Source organism: Chiloscyllium punctatum, chromosome 1 (assembly GCF_047496795.1).
Source record: "Chiloscyllium punctatum isolate Juve2018m chromosome 1, sChiPun1.3, whole genome shotgun sequence".
In the NCBI taxonomy this organism is placed as follows: domain Eukaryota; kingdom Metazoa; phylum Chordata; class Chondrichthyes; order Orectolobiformes; family Hemiscylliidae; genus Chiloscyllium; species Chiloscyllium punctatum.
Window position 1 is genome coordinate 30,509,756 of NC_092739.1, and position 20,658 is coordinate 30,530,413.

The 20,658-nt window shown below is 41.2% G+C and overlaps 1 protein-coding gene across 27 annotated transcripts in view; it reads right to left on the reverse strand.

Moving 5' to 3' along the window:
- Positions 1 to 20,658, reverse strand: part of LOC140486400 (calcium/calmodulin-dependent protein kinase type II subunit delta) — a 310,372-nt gene that overhangs the window by 185,508 nt on the left and 104,206 nt on the right. For all 27 annotated transcript variants that reach the window (XM_072586248.1, XM_072585963.1, XM_072586856.1 and 24 more), the window contains exon 3: positions 9,251 to 9,310. In XM_072586248.1, the coding sequence (XP_072442349.1) occupies positions 9,251 to 9,310 (60 nt within the window). The remainder of the gene's footprint in view (positions 1 to 9,250; positions 9,311 to 20,658) is intronic.

Sequence of the window (20,658 nt, forward strand, 5' to 3'; positions counted from 1 at the left end):
CGAGAAAGACGAGAGAGACAGAGGGGGGCAAGAGAGAGGAAGGGCGAGAGGGCGAGGGCGAGAGTGGGGGAGGGCAAGAGAGAGAGAGAGAGAGGCGAGAGAGAGAGAGGGAGGTGAGAGAGAGGGAGGTGAGAGAGAGAGAGAGAGAGAGAGAGAGAGAGAGAGGCGCGAGAGAGAGAGATGCGCGAGAGAGAGAGAGAGAGGCGAGAGAGACCCGTAAGAGAGAGACGGGGCAGAAGCGCGAGAGAGGCAGAGAGAGGGGGAGACAGAGGGAGAGGGAACGAGGCGAGAGAGAGAGAGAGGGAGCGAGGCGAGAGAGAGAGAGAGATAGATAGATAGAGAGAGAGAGAGAGAGGGAGGCGAGAGAGAGAGAGGGGGAGGCGAGAGCAGGAGAGATATGGAGAGAGGCGAGAAAGAGAACAATGGAGGACCCAAGAGAGCGAGAGAGATGGAGGAGGAGAGAGCGAGAGAGATGGAGGAGGAGAGAGCGAGAGAGAGGGAGGAGGAGAGAGCGAGAGAGAGGGAGGAGGAGGAGGAGGAGGAGGAGGAGGAGGAGGAGGAGGAGGAGGAGGAGGAGGAGGAGGAGGAGGAGGAGAGAGAGAGAGAGAGAGAGAGAGAGAGAGAGAGAGAGAGAGAGAGAGAGACGAAGGCGAGATATAGAGAGATGGAGGGTGGCTAGAGAGAGACAGTCGGAGGAAGGTGAGAGAGAGAGAGAGAGAGGGAGGGAGAGAGACAGAACACACACACACACACACACACACACACACACACGGAAGGGAGGCGGGGGGGAGGTGAGAGAGAGAGCGCGCGCCGTGGGAGGGAATAAGGGCAAGGAAGGAAGGAAAGAAAGAGGGGGGGCAGAGAGAGAGCGAGAGCGTGAGATAGAAAGAGAGCGCCAGATAGAAAGAGAACGCGAGATAGAGTATCAAATCTTTCAACTCCCTGCTTCAGTTTACTTGAAGTGTACAAAAGAAATAATCTTGAAAACACTGGGCAGAAAAATTACTGGCCATGATAATGAAAATGACAGAGAATGCAGTATTCCTTTCTGCAGGGCACTGATACTGCTCCTACCTTCTAGTCAAAAGCTCTGGTTTCAAGTCCTAATCCAGAACTTAAATAGTCAAGGAAGGCACTTTTATAATGTAGTCAAACAGGTTCAGCGATAACCTGCAAACCCTCTAGTATATGCCAATGGCAAGCAGTAAAGGCATGAAACATTCCTGGTCGGCCATGAATGGAAAGTAATAACTCTGATCTACAACATGTAACAGGTACCAGAATAACTGACTGCCTGGATAACTGCTGGATCAGATTGGTACCAGCAACCATGAAGTTGTTCCTATTGGAAGGGGTTCTGGGCTTGCTTCCTTACCCTGATTGTGATGGAGATCACTGCACTGTGGGTCAGAACCTGTCTTTGAACAGAGAACTGAAGTTGGTGACGAAATGAAATACAGCAGGCAGTAAAACTGCTCAAATTCACTGGAGAGGATGATGCAACAACTTTGGAAGTGATAATAAGGACTTCAAGCATCCTAATATAGATTGAGATAGTAACATTAACTTTCAAAAGCAAACTGATTAAAAACTTGAAGGGGAGACATTTATATGACAACCAGGAAAGAACAGAAGAACGGGACCTGCTGAACAGATCCATTCCATCCATACCTTTATTACCCTTTCTCCCAACTATTCCGACACACTCCTGGTCTTCCTCCGTAAAGTCAATGTCACCCAAATTTCACATTCATTTGCCCATGGCGACTGTGCTCACTGAGGCGCAATGGCTGAGCAATGCTAGAACTTGAGAATTCTCATTCTCCTTAAACATATCCAGAGATTTGCTCTCTTTATTTCCATAACCGCCTCCGGTCCTAACCTTCAAAGTTTGGTCCAATTCTGGCCCGTTGTTTGTTCTGAGTCTTAACCCTGCCTTCAAATGTCAAGGCCCAAAGTTTTAGAATTCCCTAACTTGTCTGTCTCTGTAGCTTTCTTTCACCCTTTAATCCCCTTGTGAAATCAAACATCTCTGACCACTGTTTTAGTCATCTGGACTTGTGAGCGAGTGCAAATTCCCATGAAGCAATCAAGGACATTTTATTCTGTTGCAATATTATATAAATGCAACTTGCTGCCCCTAAAGAGCTTGCACAGACATTGTGGGCCAAAGGTCTGCTTCTATTCATCAATTGAAGATTCACTCAAAATTGGAAAGGGATTTGTGAGTAGCTCATGAGGCAGTCATAAACTTTGCCACGTTTTCAGCCTTCTGACAATCCCAACCCACCATAATCCTTTAAATCTAAAAATAAATCCAGTTACATAAAAATAATCTATTTTGTCTGAACAAATTGGGAAATGACATGGTTTTCTTAAATTAGAAAACAAACCATAAATGCATTTTATAACGCAAATTGTATTACTCATACTGGTTACTTGCCTCCTGATTAACATGTACATGAATGGTGTCGAAAGAATTTCAGTTCAAAAGTGGAAAAATCTGGTGCAATATTGTGCATTAGTTATTGTGCACTTAATTTTGGTATCCTTTTATTTTAAATCATCCAGGAACAGTTGTTACCACTTGTGAAGTCAGCAATTCTGGTCATTCGAGGTCTTGAGATTATAAGGAAATACCCCTGCTTCTCTTTCACCCACTCAATGGTGTCATGATACAAGCTGAAGTCACCAAACTGCTTTTCAAAAGGTTAGACTTTGGTGTATAATTAACAGAAGCTACGTTTTTCACATTTTGTGGGCTTAAAACACTTTGATTACAAGCACTTCCTGAATGCCAGCTGCTACGGTATCCATGACAACAACAGCAATCTGAAGCTCATTACAGTACATGGTTTGAAGTGCTCCCTCTTTTATTACTCAGAAACGTACAGCATTTTCACCTACTCTCAATGCAAACCAAACCGCTCAATACAAGCGGGCTTTTAGAGTGTCAATTGGGCATTTGAAGTTAATCAGTGTTGCTGAAGAATCCAGCAAAGTCAGAGGCACAAGAACTGGCCAGAGATATAGAAGACTATTTTCACACCATTACACAAAAGTGAAGCATATCCCCACCTCCACAAGGACTTCAAAATCACGGGTTTCTGTGTTACTAAGTTTGAAACTACCTGATCTTGGCCAGTTCCTCTTAAGCTTACCCTTGCTCCAACCCCAAAAACGTACTGCTGTCTAATTCCGCTCTTCCCTTTCATCTAAATTCCGTCTCCTACCCCCTCAACTCTCAAAAATGTTGACCAACCAAGCTCCACACCTGGTTCACATGCCAGCTGATATTCTTCTCTCTCTTCAGGTCCTATCCCTTTCACCTCCACATTTGCCATCATGACCGTCACCCAGTTGGGTGAGACAACACTCACCTGGGTCCATTCTTATCAGTGAATTACAGCCACAGTATCATCTGCAATGGGCTTTCTTCCTGCTTCTGAACTATAGCCTCTGTTGTACCACAAGTATCTATCCCCTTGTATTTTAATACAGAACCGCAAGTGGTTAGCCATGTTGTACAGTTTGCCTGTACAACTCAAAGCCAACTTGCATCTCTAAATGGAAGGGACAGCGAGTTTTCAGCCGCTGCTGGAAAGAGCTGAGGAAGTGTGTTCAAGCACAAACACTCAATTGTACCACAGGGCCAAGAGTATACTGCAAGACAGAACATGGATCGGAGGAGAGAAATCCTCGCAAAACACAAGGAAGTCTTCGACACACACCATGAAGGAAAGAGAAATAGTCAGCAGCCTTGGTCAATATCAGCAACGTAGTGTTGCAAGTCTGGCCATAGTAGTGCAAGAAGTTCAGTCAGCTCACATAAGATGTCAGGGTCATTGAATGTATCTTCAAATGTTATATCCTTACCAATTAAGCACTAAGCTCTCACACACTACTCAATTCACCAATGGCCCTTCACTCACCTAGTAAAAGTTTCTATCAAGCATAATTCAGACCTTAACCTCATCTTCATACACTTAGCTGGAAATCTCACACCCACATCTCAGTGTTTGCACACTGTTTGCTAATCACCCTCAGCAGCATCACAGAGGCTGTGGGCCCTAATGGAGCTGAAAACGTTGAAGATGACATACAATTTTACCTAATTTGCCTTTTCACATTACAATCCTCCTTCATCCAAAAGCTTTTCCCTCACCTACACACTGATAATACAAACCTGAATCTCTTGTTTTCGGAGCAAAACTTATATTTATATGACATTTTTACCAAAATGAAACATCCAACAAACTTTGCAGAAGTATTTTACACCAAAGTAGCAGAGTTGAGGTCATGGCGTTATCTCAGCTTCTCTCTCCACAGATGCTGCCTGATCTGCAGAGTTCCTCCAACACCTTAAAGTTTTTACTTTGGATATCCAGCATCTGAAGTATTTTGCTTTTGAGGCAAGGTGGAGTTGGAGGCAAGTCCTAGTGTAGATACGTGGCCAATAGTTCACTTCGGGTCAAATATGACACCAAGTGCAGACTGTTCAGTTTAGCCTCATCCAGTGCTCTTGAGGAGGATGCAGATTGTAGCTATAGAACAGCACTTTCAGTTGGGCTAATAGAGGAGAAACCAATTTTCTGCTCGATCAAAAACTGAATATCTGATTAGTGGTCTGATAAATCTAGGGACAATGGAGGGTTCAAAAGAGCTGGTAGTGAGGTAGAGCTGGATGCACTTGTAAAAACTTGCTGTTTTCAGATAATATTGTTCAGGCAGCGTGCAGAATAGATGGGGTAGGGAGAGATGGACCGAACCCTAAAGACTGTACTCTACCCTTCTCAAAATTAAGTGCCTGCAAAGCATCGCTCCTTGCTGTTCTCAATCTTCGAGCCGAGATGTCTGACTCCTCAGTTCACCATTCGCATGGATCCATCTCCCAAATTAAAAGATCTTTCCCGTCTCTCTCGTCCTCTCCCCAGTGCCTAGCTAATAAACGACACTACCTCTTCCATCCCCTCCCATACAAAACCTATCACTATCCCCCACAACCTTAGCTCCTTCCCCCTCCAAAATCAGTTTGAGATGGCAATACTCCCAGCTTTTTTACCATAGCTCTTTGGAGCTTGTCCCAGTGTCATCTCCAACAGAATGAGGTTCACAGCACTTTCTCTGAGACTTCTCAAACTGCGCCAGCTAACATTCTGAGCAGGGACAGGAAGTGCAAGTAAAGCTGCTCCTGGATTTCAATCAGGGAAAATTAGGAAAGTGAAGGCTGAATGGAAAAAGAACAATTTCACTGAAGCAATGAGGGTATCTTGAACGAGGACAAAGGTATGAGATTCTGCAAAATCCTTTATCTACACACTTCTGTTTTATGGTTCAGAATCACAGCAAGGTTGAATCAAATGCAGGAATATACCTGATCATTAGCAGTAATAAGATTGGAAAGTTGTGTGTGCTTGGTGTATTTGCAACAACGTTGACATCTGGTAGACATCCATTAATTCGTTATCAATTCTGAGACAAAACTAAGGATGGATGTAAGATTTGTTTTGACCAGTATTCCTGATAGCATTGGTTGGAGGGGTCAAAACAAATATCTGGTGACTTCGTTAAGATGTCTCTGTAAACAAGCTTATATTATGAAGAAATGGGTGTACTATACCTTTAAGAGAGTGAAAACTAGCAGTGACAGCACCAAGTGTACTCAATAAGACACAATGTAACACATGCTCCAGCTACTGGAGTAGCTGGTTGCCTGGAAATGGCAAAGCATATTTGAATTAGGCCGATCAGTTTAAATTATAAGCAAAAACACCAAATTCCAATCAAGTTTGAATTGAGTATATTGACAATCTTAAAAGCCAATGACACAATCCGATGCTTTGGGGTAGAAGGGTGGGGAAATTTGAACAGTTGGGAGGAGAACTGCCACCCGACCAACAGATGTAGACTGCTAGGCAGAACTCTGAGAGGTGCCTGTTGAGAGAAGGAGTTTGCTCAATGCTGACTTGGGGAGCAAATCTACCGACGAAGATAAAGAGAAGATTCAACAGCTGGCTGATTTTAAAATTTGAATTTTCCTGTAAATCATAATCGGGAGTTTTATCGGACGAGTATTATAGATGGGAATGTAACAGATAGGTTAGAGTAAAGAATTGTAAATAGTTGCTAGTTAATTATTCTCGGTTATACTTTAAGAAATGAAGTTGTTAATTTTTACTTTAAATAGTTCTTGGCCATCGAATTTTTACAAGTTACTGCATGGGATAAATCTTTTGTGTTGCTGGTTTTAAATTAAGCAGGAGGGTTTATTCCGTGCCATAACACTTACCCAAGTGTTTTCATATTGCTACAATACAGCGGTGATGAGGGTTGTACATTCCATCAATGGGATATGGCTGTCGGTCTGAAAAGACATTCTGCCCATCAAACAACTGGATGATGCGGTGTCAGAATTTCAATACCAGTGTGGTGCCAGATACTTAGGCCTGACATCTCAGTGACTGGCTGATCAAATCAAACAGTATATTCCTTATGTTGTTTGCAATCAGAAGAGACCACACTCACCTAGCACACGTTTGCAAATCCCATAAGAAAACTTCTGTTCAAAGTAATTCTGCAACTGAGCACCACTTGCTAAAGAATTCTGAGAGTGTGCTAATAGTTTCATTTCTTTTAAAAATCTCTCATGGGATGTAGGTGCTGCTGGATGGGTCAGCATCTATTGTCCATCCCCACTTACCTTTGAGCATGTGATGAGGTATAACATTTTGAACCACTGCAGTCCATGTGTTGTAGATATACCACAATGCCATTCAGAAGAGAGTTTCAGGACTGTGACCCAACAACACTGAAGGAACGGTGAAATATTTCCAAGTCAGAATATAGCTTGAAGGAAAACTTGCAGGTGGTGGTGTTCCCCTATATATATACCTCCCTTGTCCTTTATGATGCCATTGGTCATGGGTTTGAAGGTATTGTCTAAGAAGTTTTGGTGTACTTCCACAGTGCCTTTGTATATGGTACACACTGCTGCTATTGAACATTGGTAGTGGAGGGAGTGGATGTTTAGTGCTAATCAAACAGACTGCTTTGTCTTGGATGAGGGTCAATCTTCTTGAATGTTATTGAAACTGCAAGTTCCAGGCAGGTGAGGCGGCAGACTCACCTTCCTAATTTGTGCCTTGGAGATGCTAGAAAGGTTTTGTGGAGTCAGGAAGCGAGTTATTCACTACATGATCCCTAGGTACCGACCTGCTATTGTGTCCAAATTAATTAAATGACTAATCTAATTCAGTTTCTGAATCCCCAGCAGGCTGGAAGCGGAGGATTCATTGATGGTGATACCAATGTCAAGAGGGCAATAGTTGATTCTCTCTTGTTGGAGATAGTCATTGCCTGGCACTTGTATGGTGCAAATATTACTTTGCCATTTGTCAGCCTAAGTCTGGATATTGTCCAGACATTGTTGTATTTGGGCATGGAATGCTTCAGTGTCTGAGGAGCCATGAATATTGCTGAACATGGTGCAGTCCAAAGAGAACATTCAAAATATTAGAAATTTGGAGGATTCTTTCTTTATGAAAACACCTTAGCCAATCAGATTCAACTTGCCAATCAATTAATATTTGTTTCTACTAATTATATAGAGTAGAGACTGCTCGAAATTTGGCATAATGACGTTTGTCCTGATGAATGCAAGACAGAAGCTTTAATAACATAGCTTTTCTTTTCTCAAGATTCAATTTATATTATCAATTGTTAAATGCTGTTCTTGACCACAGTAGAAAGGGACAATCTGAACAGTCAAAGGAATCCAAGAAACATATAATGCCTAGACATTGAATAAGAGTAGTAATGTCATGAATTAAATCTCTCTCTACCTAATCTGGAATATTATTTGTACCACACCACCCAGAGAAAGAAATTCAATTAAAAATATTGCATCAGTGTGCCTAAGAGATCTCTGATGGAAGCAACTTTTTTTTTGTTTGTACTAATTGGGCCTATCTGAAAATCAGAAGTTTTGATATAACTTCAGTCATCATTGCCACTGAATGAAGAGCAGGGATTTCAGATTCCACACTACATAGTTCTAGGAGTTTGTTTCATCAAACAGAAGCTGCAAATTCTTCCTGGGCAAGAAGGAGGAATCAGTTGAGGTCTAGCTGTCCTGCCAAGCTCTGGGAGCTGCCTCCTTGTTAGTCAGCTACACAACTATTATCCCAGGTTAACTTCAACTGTCAGCTAGACACCTTGCAATTCTAAACACACTTAGGAGAAAGTGAGGACTGCAGATACTGGAGATCAGAGTCGAACAGTGTGTTGCTGGAAAAGCACAGCTTGTCAGGCAGCCTCCGAAGAGAAGGAGAATTGACATTTCAGACATAAGCCCTTCATTGAAACATACTTTGTCAATCTGAGAAGATAGCAGAGGGCGTATCCCAAGGGTCTTTCATTGTGATGAGGTAGAATAAATGTGACAAATATAGTCAACTTGAAAATAATCTAGATAGGGGCTAAAACTAAACATTCTCTCAACTCCTCCATGCAAGGTCAAGTTGTACACTTCAAAATCATGCACCCAATAAAGAAAACACAGGCTTAGAACGTAATACACACACCACAAAAATGTACAGGGCAAATATAGTTGCAATGTATACATGACCAGAAACGCAGATAAATAGTATTTATTACACTAACGTATGAAACTGTTTCATTATCCATAACTGAAGGATATAAACAGCAATGTTACTCCTTCTTTGAAAGAACACTGCTGATTACAGTAATTACAGCAATAACCACGGGCACTGTCAGACTAACATTTCTCAACATTTAAAATGATTCCATGCCACCACCTGGGATGCACTGGGATTTATATATTATTAGCTTCTAATTTCTTTTCAAAAAGAGAATCCCCAGACACCACCTAAATGAAACCAGGTTTATTCCCCCCAAATAGGGGTGGGAAGCAGCTATTAATGTATCGTGATTCCAATAACAGCTTCAACAGAATACCATTACTGGAACCTACAAAAATCTACTCAAAGATTTTCAATTAGAATTCATACGCCCTATAGGTTTGATATCCCAGGGGGTTCATGAGAATTTAAGATTTCTTTTTGGACCGGAAACTCTGCAGACCCTAACTGATCGTCACCAGGAATTTTGGAGCTAATAATACCAAGATTTAAACTATGCTGAAATTTGTGAAAATAAGTTTATTTTAAAACAGAAGCAACATTGTTTTTTTTCAAGGCAACTGAAACTTTAGTAAGATAAACACACATACCAATATTTGGGTGCTTTAAAAGTCGGCAAATCCGGGCCTCTCTTTCCAATTTCTGGTGATCTGAAGGAAAAAGAATAAAAATATAATTTAAATTGACAGATAGAATATGAATAATAATTTCAAGTAATGTAAAATCAAAGTCAAGTTTACATGTGGAGAAGAAATCTATGGCTTCTATTCCATTATCTAAATTGGAACAAACTATACCAACTGTTAACTATAATGTCACAAGTGCAAAACCGCATAAAGGAAAACATAAAAGTAGGATACAGTCTTCTACAGAATTTAACTTCAAAAAGCTAAAAAAAGAAAGGATAGGGAGGAAAGGGAAAAAATAACCATTAATATTATTTGCATTCCTTTCTGATAAACATACATCATATGCATCAACCAGCTTTATCTAGTCAGATCTTGGCTTCCTCCACTGTTCCAGGAAAACCTTTTGCAAACCTACCACTCGCTTTTCTACAAGATGCTTTATGGTCTACCTTGAAACGGAGTTTAAATAATTTCTTCTTCGCCATCACTTGCATTTTCATAGGCAGTAAGTGCTGGAAACTCCAATAGTGTTTCCTACTGCTACCTGGCAGGTGGAGTGGCCCACACCACTGCCATATTCCTGGAGTTTAGAAACCTTTTTCCACTTTGCCAGATTATCTAGGCTTCCCTCTCACAGACTTCCAAAATGCCCTTGAAGGAACACTAATTCATTTGACATCGTGTAACAATGCCCAAATAAACAAACAGGCCTAAGTTAAGCCTAATACAAGCTCATAAAACTGTCAAACAAAATGAGCAGTCTGCTTCACAGCTGTACAAATGACTTACATAGCTGAAACCATTAGTGAGTGCTAGAACTCAGCCAGGCATTTATACCTTCAAATCTTTTCTTCAACAGGTTTTCTTTGATCATTTTTCAATTGTGCCTGAATTTACTGACAATCATATGAACATTCTTCAAAGAGAAATTGGAATAGAAATGAATAGCATGAACATATTAGAGACTCAACAGCGTCAGGCTCGAGTTCAATAATTAGCAATATGGGTGAATGGAGATGCAGGGTCCGGGGCAGCATGGGAGAGGAGGTTATGGGCGGGGCATTGAGACAGGAGAGGGCTAGGGAGACCAGAGTGAGGGTGGCTAGGCATGGAAGGGATAATATTGAGGATTGAACCAAGTTTTGGGCCAATATCAATGGAGATGGGCCTTTTAACCTGCTCTTCCCTCTTGCTAGATTGACATGGGAAGATTGTGGTCCTGGCATGAATCTACACAACACAGGCAAATTGGCTGACTTTCCAAAGTCAGGATGTGAATGGCTAGACTCAAGCTTCCCAAATGCAAATAACAATTCAACCTAAATTATCACAATGATCAACATCTAAAATAAATGAATCTTCATTCTGTACACATAAAATACTGACCTCTTTCTAATCCAAGAACACAGAGAATTAGCAAAACCTAATTGCCATATTGATTCCAAGGATTAACTGCTGTTTCAACAGCAATTACTGAAGTGCTACTGCCTCAAGGGCAGATTCTAGCTTTTATTTTCAATTAAAATCTTGTTAAAAACAAGGTTAAAGAAACTGAACAATGCACCATGTAGCATTTACCATAAGTCAAAAGAAAAATCCAGCATTTCACAGAGATTTTAAAGGCAAATCAACATGGTTCACATCATCGACCTCTCGAGGCAGACTATAACTTTAGAATTTAGCGTAAATTAACAGAAATCCTGAAGCTGTGGTCATTCGCTGCTTCACCGTAGATTGCATCTTGAAGACACCACCAGCAGACTTCGCAATCAGCAAAATCAGGCAAGACCTTCCTCTTTTCTGCCCTCAGATTGCTGTCAAATACTCAAATTATGCCTAATCTTTAAAATAACAATCTGAGCAATAAAGGCATTGATCAGAGCCTGACAAATACCTATTTAACACGTGCTTTTAAACGTCTCTATTACTATTGGCTTGAAGTTTTAAACTAGATTTGCTAAATAATTAGAAAACAAACTTTTTCTGAATTTTCATACTCTACCTTAACACTTGGCCTATGTTGCAACTTCTATTTTGCTCTCCTGCAATTTCTTTTTAAAATGTGATTTGAGCTTTCCATTTTCTGCTTGCCTGTCTGTGAGAATTCTACAATGTGATAGGCAGATTGGACAGCTTCTGGATTAGTGGTGCTGGAAGAGCACAGCAGTTCAGGCAGCATCCAAATAGCTTCAAAATCGACGTTTCGGGCAAAAGCCCTTCATCAGGAATAAAGCTTTATTCCTGATGAAGGGCTTTTGCCTGAAACGTCGATTTCGAAGCTATTTGGATGCTGCCTGAACTGCTGCGCTCTTCCAGCACCACTAATCCAGAATCTGGTTTCCAGCATCTGCAGTCATTGTTTTTACCAGATTGGACAGCTTGATGATACCATGGTTAGGTTTTCCCTTGTTGGAGACACTCATTGCCTGGCACGTGTGGGGCACAGATTTCCGTCAACAGCTTTCTTTGGGGTCAGTGGAGAATGCAATCACTTCTCCAATGACCAGAAAACTGAGCCGATATGTCAAGTGAACCTACAGAACAAAACTGACAAATACTTCAACGCAACATCAACAAATCCTCACAGGTAGGGTCACAATAAAGTGTGTGCAGTACACAGCTTTCAGAGAACAACAAAATACATCAGAGCTCTCAAATGCTGAACTAGGAATGGCAGCTGAGTGATCAGAACTGCACTTAATCAAGAAAGCTGACCAACCTTTACTGTTTTATCCAATAAACCAAAAGAAAGCAGATGCTGAAAATCAGAAATAAAAACAGAAATGCTCCCAAAGTTGCTGATTTATTGAAGCAATTTGTTTTTGTTTCACTGCTTTCAATCTAGGTCTGAAAGGGTTATTGCTGAGTAGTGTCACAAGCAGCAACCATTGTGATGATACCATATGGACTTGTGACATACAAGAGCTTAGCATCTCAGAGGTATAAGTTTTAACATCCAGATCCTCCTCATTGATAATATGCATCGCTACACAGACAATATTAACTGTAACTAGTTGCAAATGTGCAATATTAAACTACTACTTGTTCAGCGGTCTTAAAGAATGAGGGGAGTAGATGGTTTTGCTCCACCCTGCTGGAACAGTGAGACCCTGTACATTGCTACACTTAAACATTATATGGCAGCAAACCTATCACATGGTGAGACGTAGACTCAGCTGAGCTGCATACATGCAACATCCACATTCCATAAACCCAAGGTCATCGAAGATTTTGCTGTCTGCAACAAAACTGAGGATAGATCTGGCCTGAATAAATTGGAGTCAATATCCCATAGGCAGAAATTCAGAGTAACGAGGAGCTTTTAATGAAGAGATGGTTTGGGCAACTTCCAAGAACATTCCCACAGGAAGAAATGGTAGGACAACTATCTGGATGATGGAGTTAGAGGAATGCAGCCAAAAAAGCAGTACTTGATAGATGTCATAGTTGCCAATTACAAGGAAGAATCAGGCGGAATATTACAAGTGAAAAGCAAGAAAAGCAATGAGAAATAAAATGACAGTCCAAGAATTGTTGGAAGCCAACATGGAGTGAATCCAAACGTCTTCTAAGCAGAAGTTAATAGCAACAATGCTGTCAGAGGTAACAGTGGGACTTACTGAAGATCAAATGAGATAGAAATCATGACTAAGATACTAACTGAGGACTTAGCATCAGCTTTGGAAGATAGATCTTTGGTGAAGCTATGGTAAACAAGAAAGTTGCCAGGATAGTGAGTGAAACCAAGAAGGAAAAAGTACTGGAAAAGCTGATATGACCTAAATAAAGGTCAGAGACATTCTAAGTAGCTGAAGGGAGAAAGGTTATATAGTAGAGAAGCTGGCTATAAATCAGAACTAGAGAAATGTGAAATAGTACACCCTTTTCCCCAAACTGGGTTTGATTCTGACCTGTTAGTTTTAAATATGAAATTGATAGATGTCCAAAGGTGTTAAGAAATATAGAGTAGAGGCCAATGTATGGAGCTATAGATGGCACAGATCAACCATGACCTCGCTGAATTTTTTAATTCATTCGGAGATGTGAACTTTGTCAGCTCAGTCAGTATTTGTTGTGTATCCCCACTTGCTCTTGAGAGCTGCCTTCTTGAACCCCTGAAATTCAGTTGGTAAAGGTACTGTCACAATGCTGCTGAGGGAGCTCTAGGAACAATGACCCAGCAACAATGAAAGAATGACAAGTAATTGTAGATGGTGAAGTTCTGTGCATCTGCTGCCTTTATCCTTCGAGATGGTAGTGGTCTTGGACTTTGAAAGTTGCAGTCTAAGGAACCTGCAGTGCATCATATAGATAATACACGCTACTGTCACTCTGGATCGGAAGTGGAAGGACTGAATGTTGGTGGATGTAGTACTAAATCAGGTGGACTGCCTTGTGCAGAATGTTGTCAAACTTCAAGTGTTGTTGGAGCTGCACTTATCTTGACAAATGGAGAATGTTCCATTACACTCTTGAATTGAGCTTCGTCAATGTTAGACAGAGTTTGGGGTGTCAGGAGAGGAGTTACTCACTACAGGATTCCTGGCCTCTGACCTGCTCTGATTTGATTTCTTTTGTCATATGCATTTAAGTACAGTGAATAGTTTTGTTTTTGCATGAAGAACGGACAGATCATAACATACAAGGACATACAGACCATAGTGTTTTTTTTGACAGAGTGAGTCATACAAGGCTATGCCTGCACTGGAAGTGCACAAAAGCAAGATCAACATTCAACTTGAAATTAGAGGGGCCCATTCAGTAGTCTAACAACAGTGGTGATGAAGCTGTTCTTGAACCTGTCGGTAAAAAGCTCTGTACCTTCTGCTTGACAGATGAGGTTAGAAGAGAACGTAACCAGGTGGGAGGGGTCTTTGATGATGTTGGCTGCCTTTCCGCAGCAACAAGTATAATGGAGTCTGCGATGGGAAGTTGGATTGAGAGATGATCTGGGCTGTGTTTCCCTAGTTTCTTCCGGTCCTGGGCAGAGCAGTTGCCATACCAAGCCATTATACACGCAGACAGAATGCTTTCTATGGTGTATTTATATGGTTAGACAATTCAGTTTCTGGTCAACATTAATTCCCAGGATGGCGATGGTGGGAGAATTCAGCAGTGATAAATAAATGTCGAAGAACAATGGTTAGATTTCCCTTATTGGAGATTGTCATTGCTCGGTGCTTGCATGACACAATATTGGTTACCAGATATCACCCCAAGCCTAGGTATTATTCAGATAGAGTTGTATTTGGACACGGACTGCTTTAGTATCTGATGAGTTGTGAATGGTACTAAACATTGTGCAATCATTGGCAAACATCCCCACTCCTGATCTTATGATGGCAGGAAGATCATTCATGAAGCCATTGAAAATGGTAGGCTCAAACAAAATTGCCTATTCCAGTGCTCCTGACTGAATGGGGAAAATTTCCAGAACTGCAGGAAAATAGCAAGCAAGTGTCAAACTCTTTCACAGAGCTGAGAGACTGTGAGAGTGTGAGAAAGAGAAAGAGAAAAGAGTGAGAGTGACAGAGTGAGTGTGAATGAATGATTTTATTGTCACGCTTTTACAGTAAGAATACAATACAATGGCTGTGGTTCACTTCCCCCAAGCAGTTCTGCGCCACAAAAGAACGGGCAGAATGCAACTACAGTTCCGTATTACTGAGGGAGCCCTGATCAGAATCTCCACTCAGAAATACATAGCTTCTTCCTTTTAGGGAACAGAGACCAGAGTGGCAGAGTGGCGATCTGCTTGAGGACATTGCCACTCCTCAGGCAATTCAGCCCAATTTTGCCAGACGTGTTGCAGTAAACAATCATATTCTTCATTTAGTGCACGGAGCCCAGAGAAACGGTAAGTAAAACAGTCGGATCTGTACCTCGAGGAACAAGGAAGCTGACAGCTGCTGTTACTGTGAAGCACCCTCGGGTACCTCCCAGATTTAAGGCAATTACCCACTGCTTCAGATTCTGCCTGCCATGTGTTGGATGAATAGAGTTGCTAGCCACCTGTAATATTGTGGGAATATCATAGTGTTGCTTTGTAGTATTGTTTGCATAATTAATATTCTGTATTTATTTGACATGAGTTGTATTACCTTGGAATTTAAATTTTAATAAGAATAAAGGCTGACCTCAGGGGTCTCAATACATGGAGAACCTCACTGAAGCTCTCAAAGCAAAAAGTTAAAGTAAGCATACACCACAACAGATATGTTACCACTCATGATCTCAAATGTTCAGAGTGCCACAGCCACTAACTGTGAAAGTAAGAGGTGACACACATTCCCTGAAGCATTTGCATCTTCTGTTGAAGTTGATGGTTAATAACCTATCCATTACTCAAGCAACACAAAGTGATTCCAGGTTGGAACAGCATGTTGTGTCATTGCAATGAGCTGCAGATTCAGTGGGCAGGAGTTATCCATGGGTTTTCACGACTCAAACGCTAGGACCAAATGGTTTCGAGAGCTTACACTTGCTGCAAGCTACATTAGAGGAGGTACTTATCAATTATCGAGCCTGCTGACTCACAGAGAGAGAGAGAGAGAGAGAGAGACACAGACAGACAGACAGACAGAGAGACGGGAATTGCTCAGGCAGATGGGGAAACATGAGAATGCCTTACAGTGGAGGCACCTTCAGTGGGGTCAAAATACTTAGTTTCTCTGCTTCACCAAGCTGCTATGTTCGTTCAATTGGTTTCTGATCTGATCGGCCAACTGCTGGGAAACCTCCCTGGAGGCGGAAATGCATTAGGGAGCCATCCCAATCCCTCCCACCAGCCTCTATAAGACAGAGCAAATTCTCCTAGTTATTGAAGTCCTGACCCAAATTGCATCTGAGCATCAAGAGAAGGCAAGCATTTAAAGTTACATGGTTTCTATGTACATATTAATCTTTTCTTTTCATTTTACATTTCACTAGAATTCAAATTTATATGGAATTAATCATGGAGAAATTGTTCACAGAAATGTGTAGAGTTTGCACATTCTCCCCATGTCTGCGTGGGTTTCCTCCGGGTGCTCTGGTTTCCTCCCACAGTCCAAAGATGTGCAGGTCAGGCGAATTGGCCATGCTAAATTGCCCGTAGTGTTAGGTAAGGGGTAGATGTAGGGGTATGGGTGGGTTGCGCTTCGGCGGGGCGGTGTGGACTTGTTGGGCCGAAGGGCCTGTTTCCACACTGTAAGTAATCTAATCTAATAACGTTTCTCCACTTCAAGTAGCATTTGAAACATTTGTGCAACTTCAATTTATTTGGAATTGTTGTTGATTCGTAGGATACCAACTTCTCATGTCTAAATTGTAAGCGTGATTGTTTAACATTGAGAACTCATTGCAGTGATCAGCATATATGTGGATTGTAAAGCTTTCAACCATCAGGTTGAAACTTGGCTTGATGTCTCGTTCCCTTAGAATATAACAGAGTTATATGTTGGACAGGACATCACCTTAGGTTACATGAATCCTGGCCACAGCTCCTCATTGTTGTGGATGGGAGTTTGAAGGTGGTGAGGGTGATGTTGGTCTCTTTTGAGCTCTAGAGCGAGTATGTCCTTCCTGACACAATGAAACTAAATGTTGCAGAGTACATCAGATATTTGCAAGGTTTGTGAAAGTTTGTAGTTCAGGTTGAGGCTTAGGGTGTAGGCTTGCTCGCTGAGCTGTAGGTTTGATATCCAGATGTTTCATTACCTGGCTAGGTTACATCATCAGTGGTGACCTCCAAGTGAAGCTGTTGTCTCCTGCTTTCTATTTATATGGTTTGTCTTGGATGGGGTTCCTGGGGTTTGTGGTGATGTCATTTCCTGTTCGTTTTCTGGGGTGTTGATAGATGGTATCTAGATCTATGTGTTGTTTATGGCAGTGTGGTTGGAGTGCCAGGCCTGTAGGAATTCTCTGGCATGTCTTTGCTTAGCCGGTCCTAGGATAGATGTGTTGTCCCAGTCGAAATGGTGGTTTTTTTCATCCATGTGTAGGGCTACGAGGGAGAGAGGGTCGGGTCTTTTTTGTGGCTAGCTGGTGTTCATGTATCCTGGTGGCTAACTTTCTTCCTGTTTGTCCTACATAGTGTTTGTGGCAGTCCTTGCATGGAATTTTGTAGATGATACTGGTTTTGTCCTTGGGTTGTACTGGGTCTTTTAATTTTGTTATAGGTGGTTCTCCTCTGTGACATCCAGGAATAGAAGACGACATTCGACGTAACAGCACTGTTCACCTCCATCAACATCGACGTGGCAAAGGAAACACTTACCACAATTTTAGAAGAGACCATCACATACACCCCAACCACCATTAATCACATTACGAACTAAAACATCATGAAGCTAGTGGACCTGTGCCTCACCACCCACTTCACTTTCAACAACATAATCTACAAACAAGCCAACGGCACACCCATGGGATCTCCGCTATCAGGATTCATAGCAGAAGCAGTAATGCAAAGACCAGAACAAACAGCCCTACCAATCATCAAACCAAAAATCTGGATCCACTACGTAGATGACACCTTTGTCATCATAAAACAAAACAAGATAGAAGAGACATTTAACATCAACGACACCCTCACAGGCATAAAGTTCACCAAGGAGGAAGAAACTGACAACAAACTCACATTCCTGGATGTCACAGTCGAAAGAAAGGACAACGGAGAACTACAAACCTGCGTATACAGAAAACCGACAAACACTGACCAAATACTTAACTACACCAGCAACCATCCCAACACACACAAACAAAGCTGTATGAGAACACTATGCCAACGAGCCACCACACGCTACAGCACAGACGAACTTCGGAAAACAAAAGGAGAACCACCTATACAACGTATTCAAGAAGAATGGATACACAAAAAATACAGTCCGCAGATTCCTCAAGAACAAACCACAAAAAGCAGGCCAAACAGCCAGAAAACCTAACCACCTTACTATACATCAAAGAAGTTTCAGAAATGACAGCCAGACTACTAAGACCCCTCGGAATCCTAGTAGCACACAAACCCACCAACACTCTCAAACAAAAACTAACAAACTTAAAAGACCCAGTACAACCCAAGGACAAAACCAACGTCATCTACAAAATTCCATGCAAGGACTGCCACAAACATTACGTAGGACAAACAGGAAGAAAGTTAGCCACCAGGATACATGAACACCAGCTAGCCACAAAAAGACACGACCCTCTCTCCCTCGTAGCCCTGCACACAGTTGAAAAAAACCACCATTACGACTGGGACAACACATCTATCCTGGGACAGGCTAAGCAAAGACATGCCAGAGAATTCCTACAGGCCTGGCACTCCAACCACAACACCATAAATAAGCACATAGATCTAGATACCATCTATCAACCCCTCAGAAAACGAACAGGAAATGACATCACCACAAACCCCTGGAAACCCATCCAGGACAAACATATAAATAGAAAGCAGAAGACAACAGCTTCGCTTCACTTGGAGGTCGCCACTGATGATGTAACCTAGCCAGGTAATGAAACGTCTGGATATCAAACCTACACCCTATACTTCAGATATGGCTCAGTAAATTATACATGTGAAGTAATGCTTCTTTACTCATAGATTTTAATTTGTTTGTAGCAAAACCGATACACCCTGTCTCCATTCTGAAGAACAGTCACTGGACTTAATGGTGTTCTCTACAGATGCTGCCAGGCTTGCTGAGATTCTCAAGCATTTTCTGTTTTTATAAGCTCATTGCTTGTTGTACTTGCTTCTACAAGGACATCCAAATGCCTCGAAATGGAAAGATTTCAGTTTTCCATCATTAAAAATTATGATGGTTTTCTGTTTTCCTACCCAAAGCTAATAACTTCACACGTCACCATTGCACTCCACTTGTTCATTATTCCCATTTATCTAATCTGGCTATATCCTTCTTTACATCCTCTTCACAAATATTTTACTTTCTGTCCAACTTTGCATCACCAGCAATAATGAATAAATTACATTTGGTCCCTTCATCTAAGTCATTAATATAGATTGTAAACAATCAACTGAGTCTCATGGTATCCTACTCGTTAGAGCCTGACATGCACAAAATATTCCCTTTATTCTGTATTTTTTATTTCGGTCAACCAGTTAATATATTACCTCGAAATGCATTAGTTCTAATTTTGCCTCAAACATTTGTGTCACCTTATCAATACCTTCTGAAAATTCAAATATACTATATGCACTGGTTTCTCTTTAACCATTCTACCAGTTACATTGCTAAAAAAGCTCTTAACAGCATTATCAAGTACTATCTTCCTTGCATCCTGTTAACTCTGCTCAATCATATCATGATTTGCTGAGAAGCTGGTTACCACATCACTAATTGTAGACTCAATTATTTTGCTGACTACATATAGAAGTTTACGGTTTACCACTCTTTTCCTCCTTTCTTAAATTCTGAACTATTCGGAATGGGAGATTAACAACAATGAACTCACCTACTACTCAACAGCAACTGCTACTTAAGTTTCATCAGGAGTGGGAAAATGTCATAATGTCATGTCATGTCATTAATTGCTTCAGTTCTATTTCTTTGCTTTTCTTGACTTCTTGGGTTCATCAATCTCGCCAGATCCTCAGTTCCCCAACATTTCAAAGGGCTTTTTTGTGTTTTATACTGTGAAGATTGATACAAAATGTCACTTTAGCTTCCATGCCACTTTCTTGTTCACCATTATAACCTCACTTGTCTCTGCGTCTAATGGGCCACTTTTAATTACCATTTCCTATTTACATGACTATAAATTATGTCTCCTACTTTCACACTTTTGTCTGCTACCTGAATAACCTCTTGGTATTCCTTTGCTGAATGCTAATATTCTTCCAAACTTCTGGCTTACTATGTTGGGCAAGTCGTTCCATTCAATACAACCCTTATCCCCTCCAGTTTGTCATAGAGGGACTGTTTTTGTAAAGTGTGTGTCTTAATTTGTGACAAATAAACACTGTTTTATGTATTAATGCTTTAAATACTAAATTCTGCTTGACTACCATTATATTTTTAAATTTTCTTAGATTTGAAGATCCTAGCTCTGGACTTGACCAACTCATTTTCAATCTCAACATTGAATTCCATCATGTCGTCACTCTTCCTTAAAAGCTCCTTTAATTGCATATTTAATTTGCCCCTTTTAGCCCTACATGACTACCTAACAAAAACTGCAAATTGTTTACACATTAATTGCCATGAGCACAAACTTATTGCTTTATTGTTACAATGAAATTCAATCCATCAATAGATTTTTAGCACTTATGTTTCAAAAGTTGCAATGCTGCAGGTAGTTTGTTTGTTTAACCCTTTCACTTTATCAAAAACATATAGAAGTCTGCTGCAATGGTAAGGTTTCGAACACTA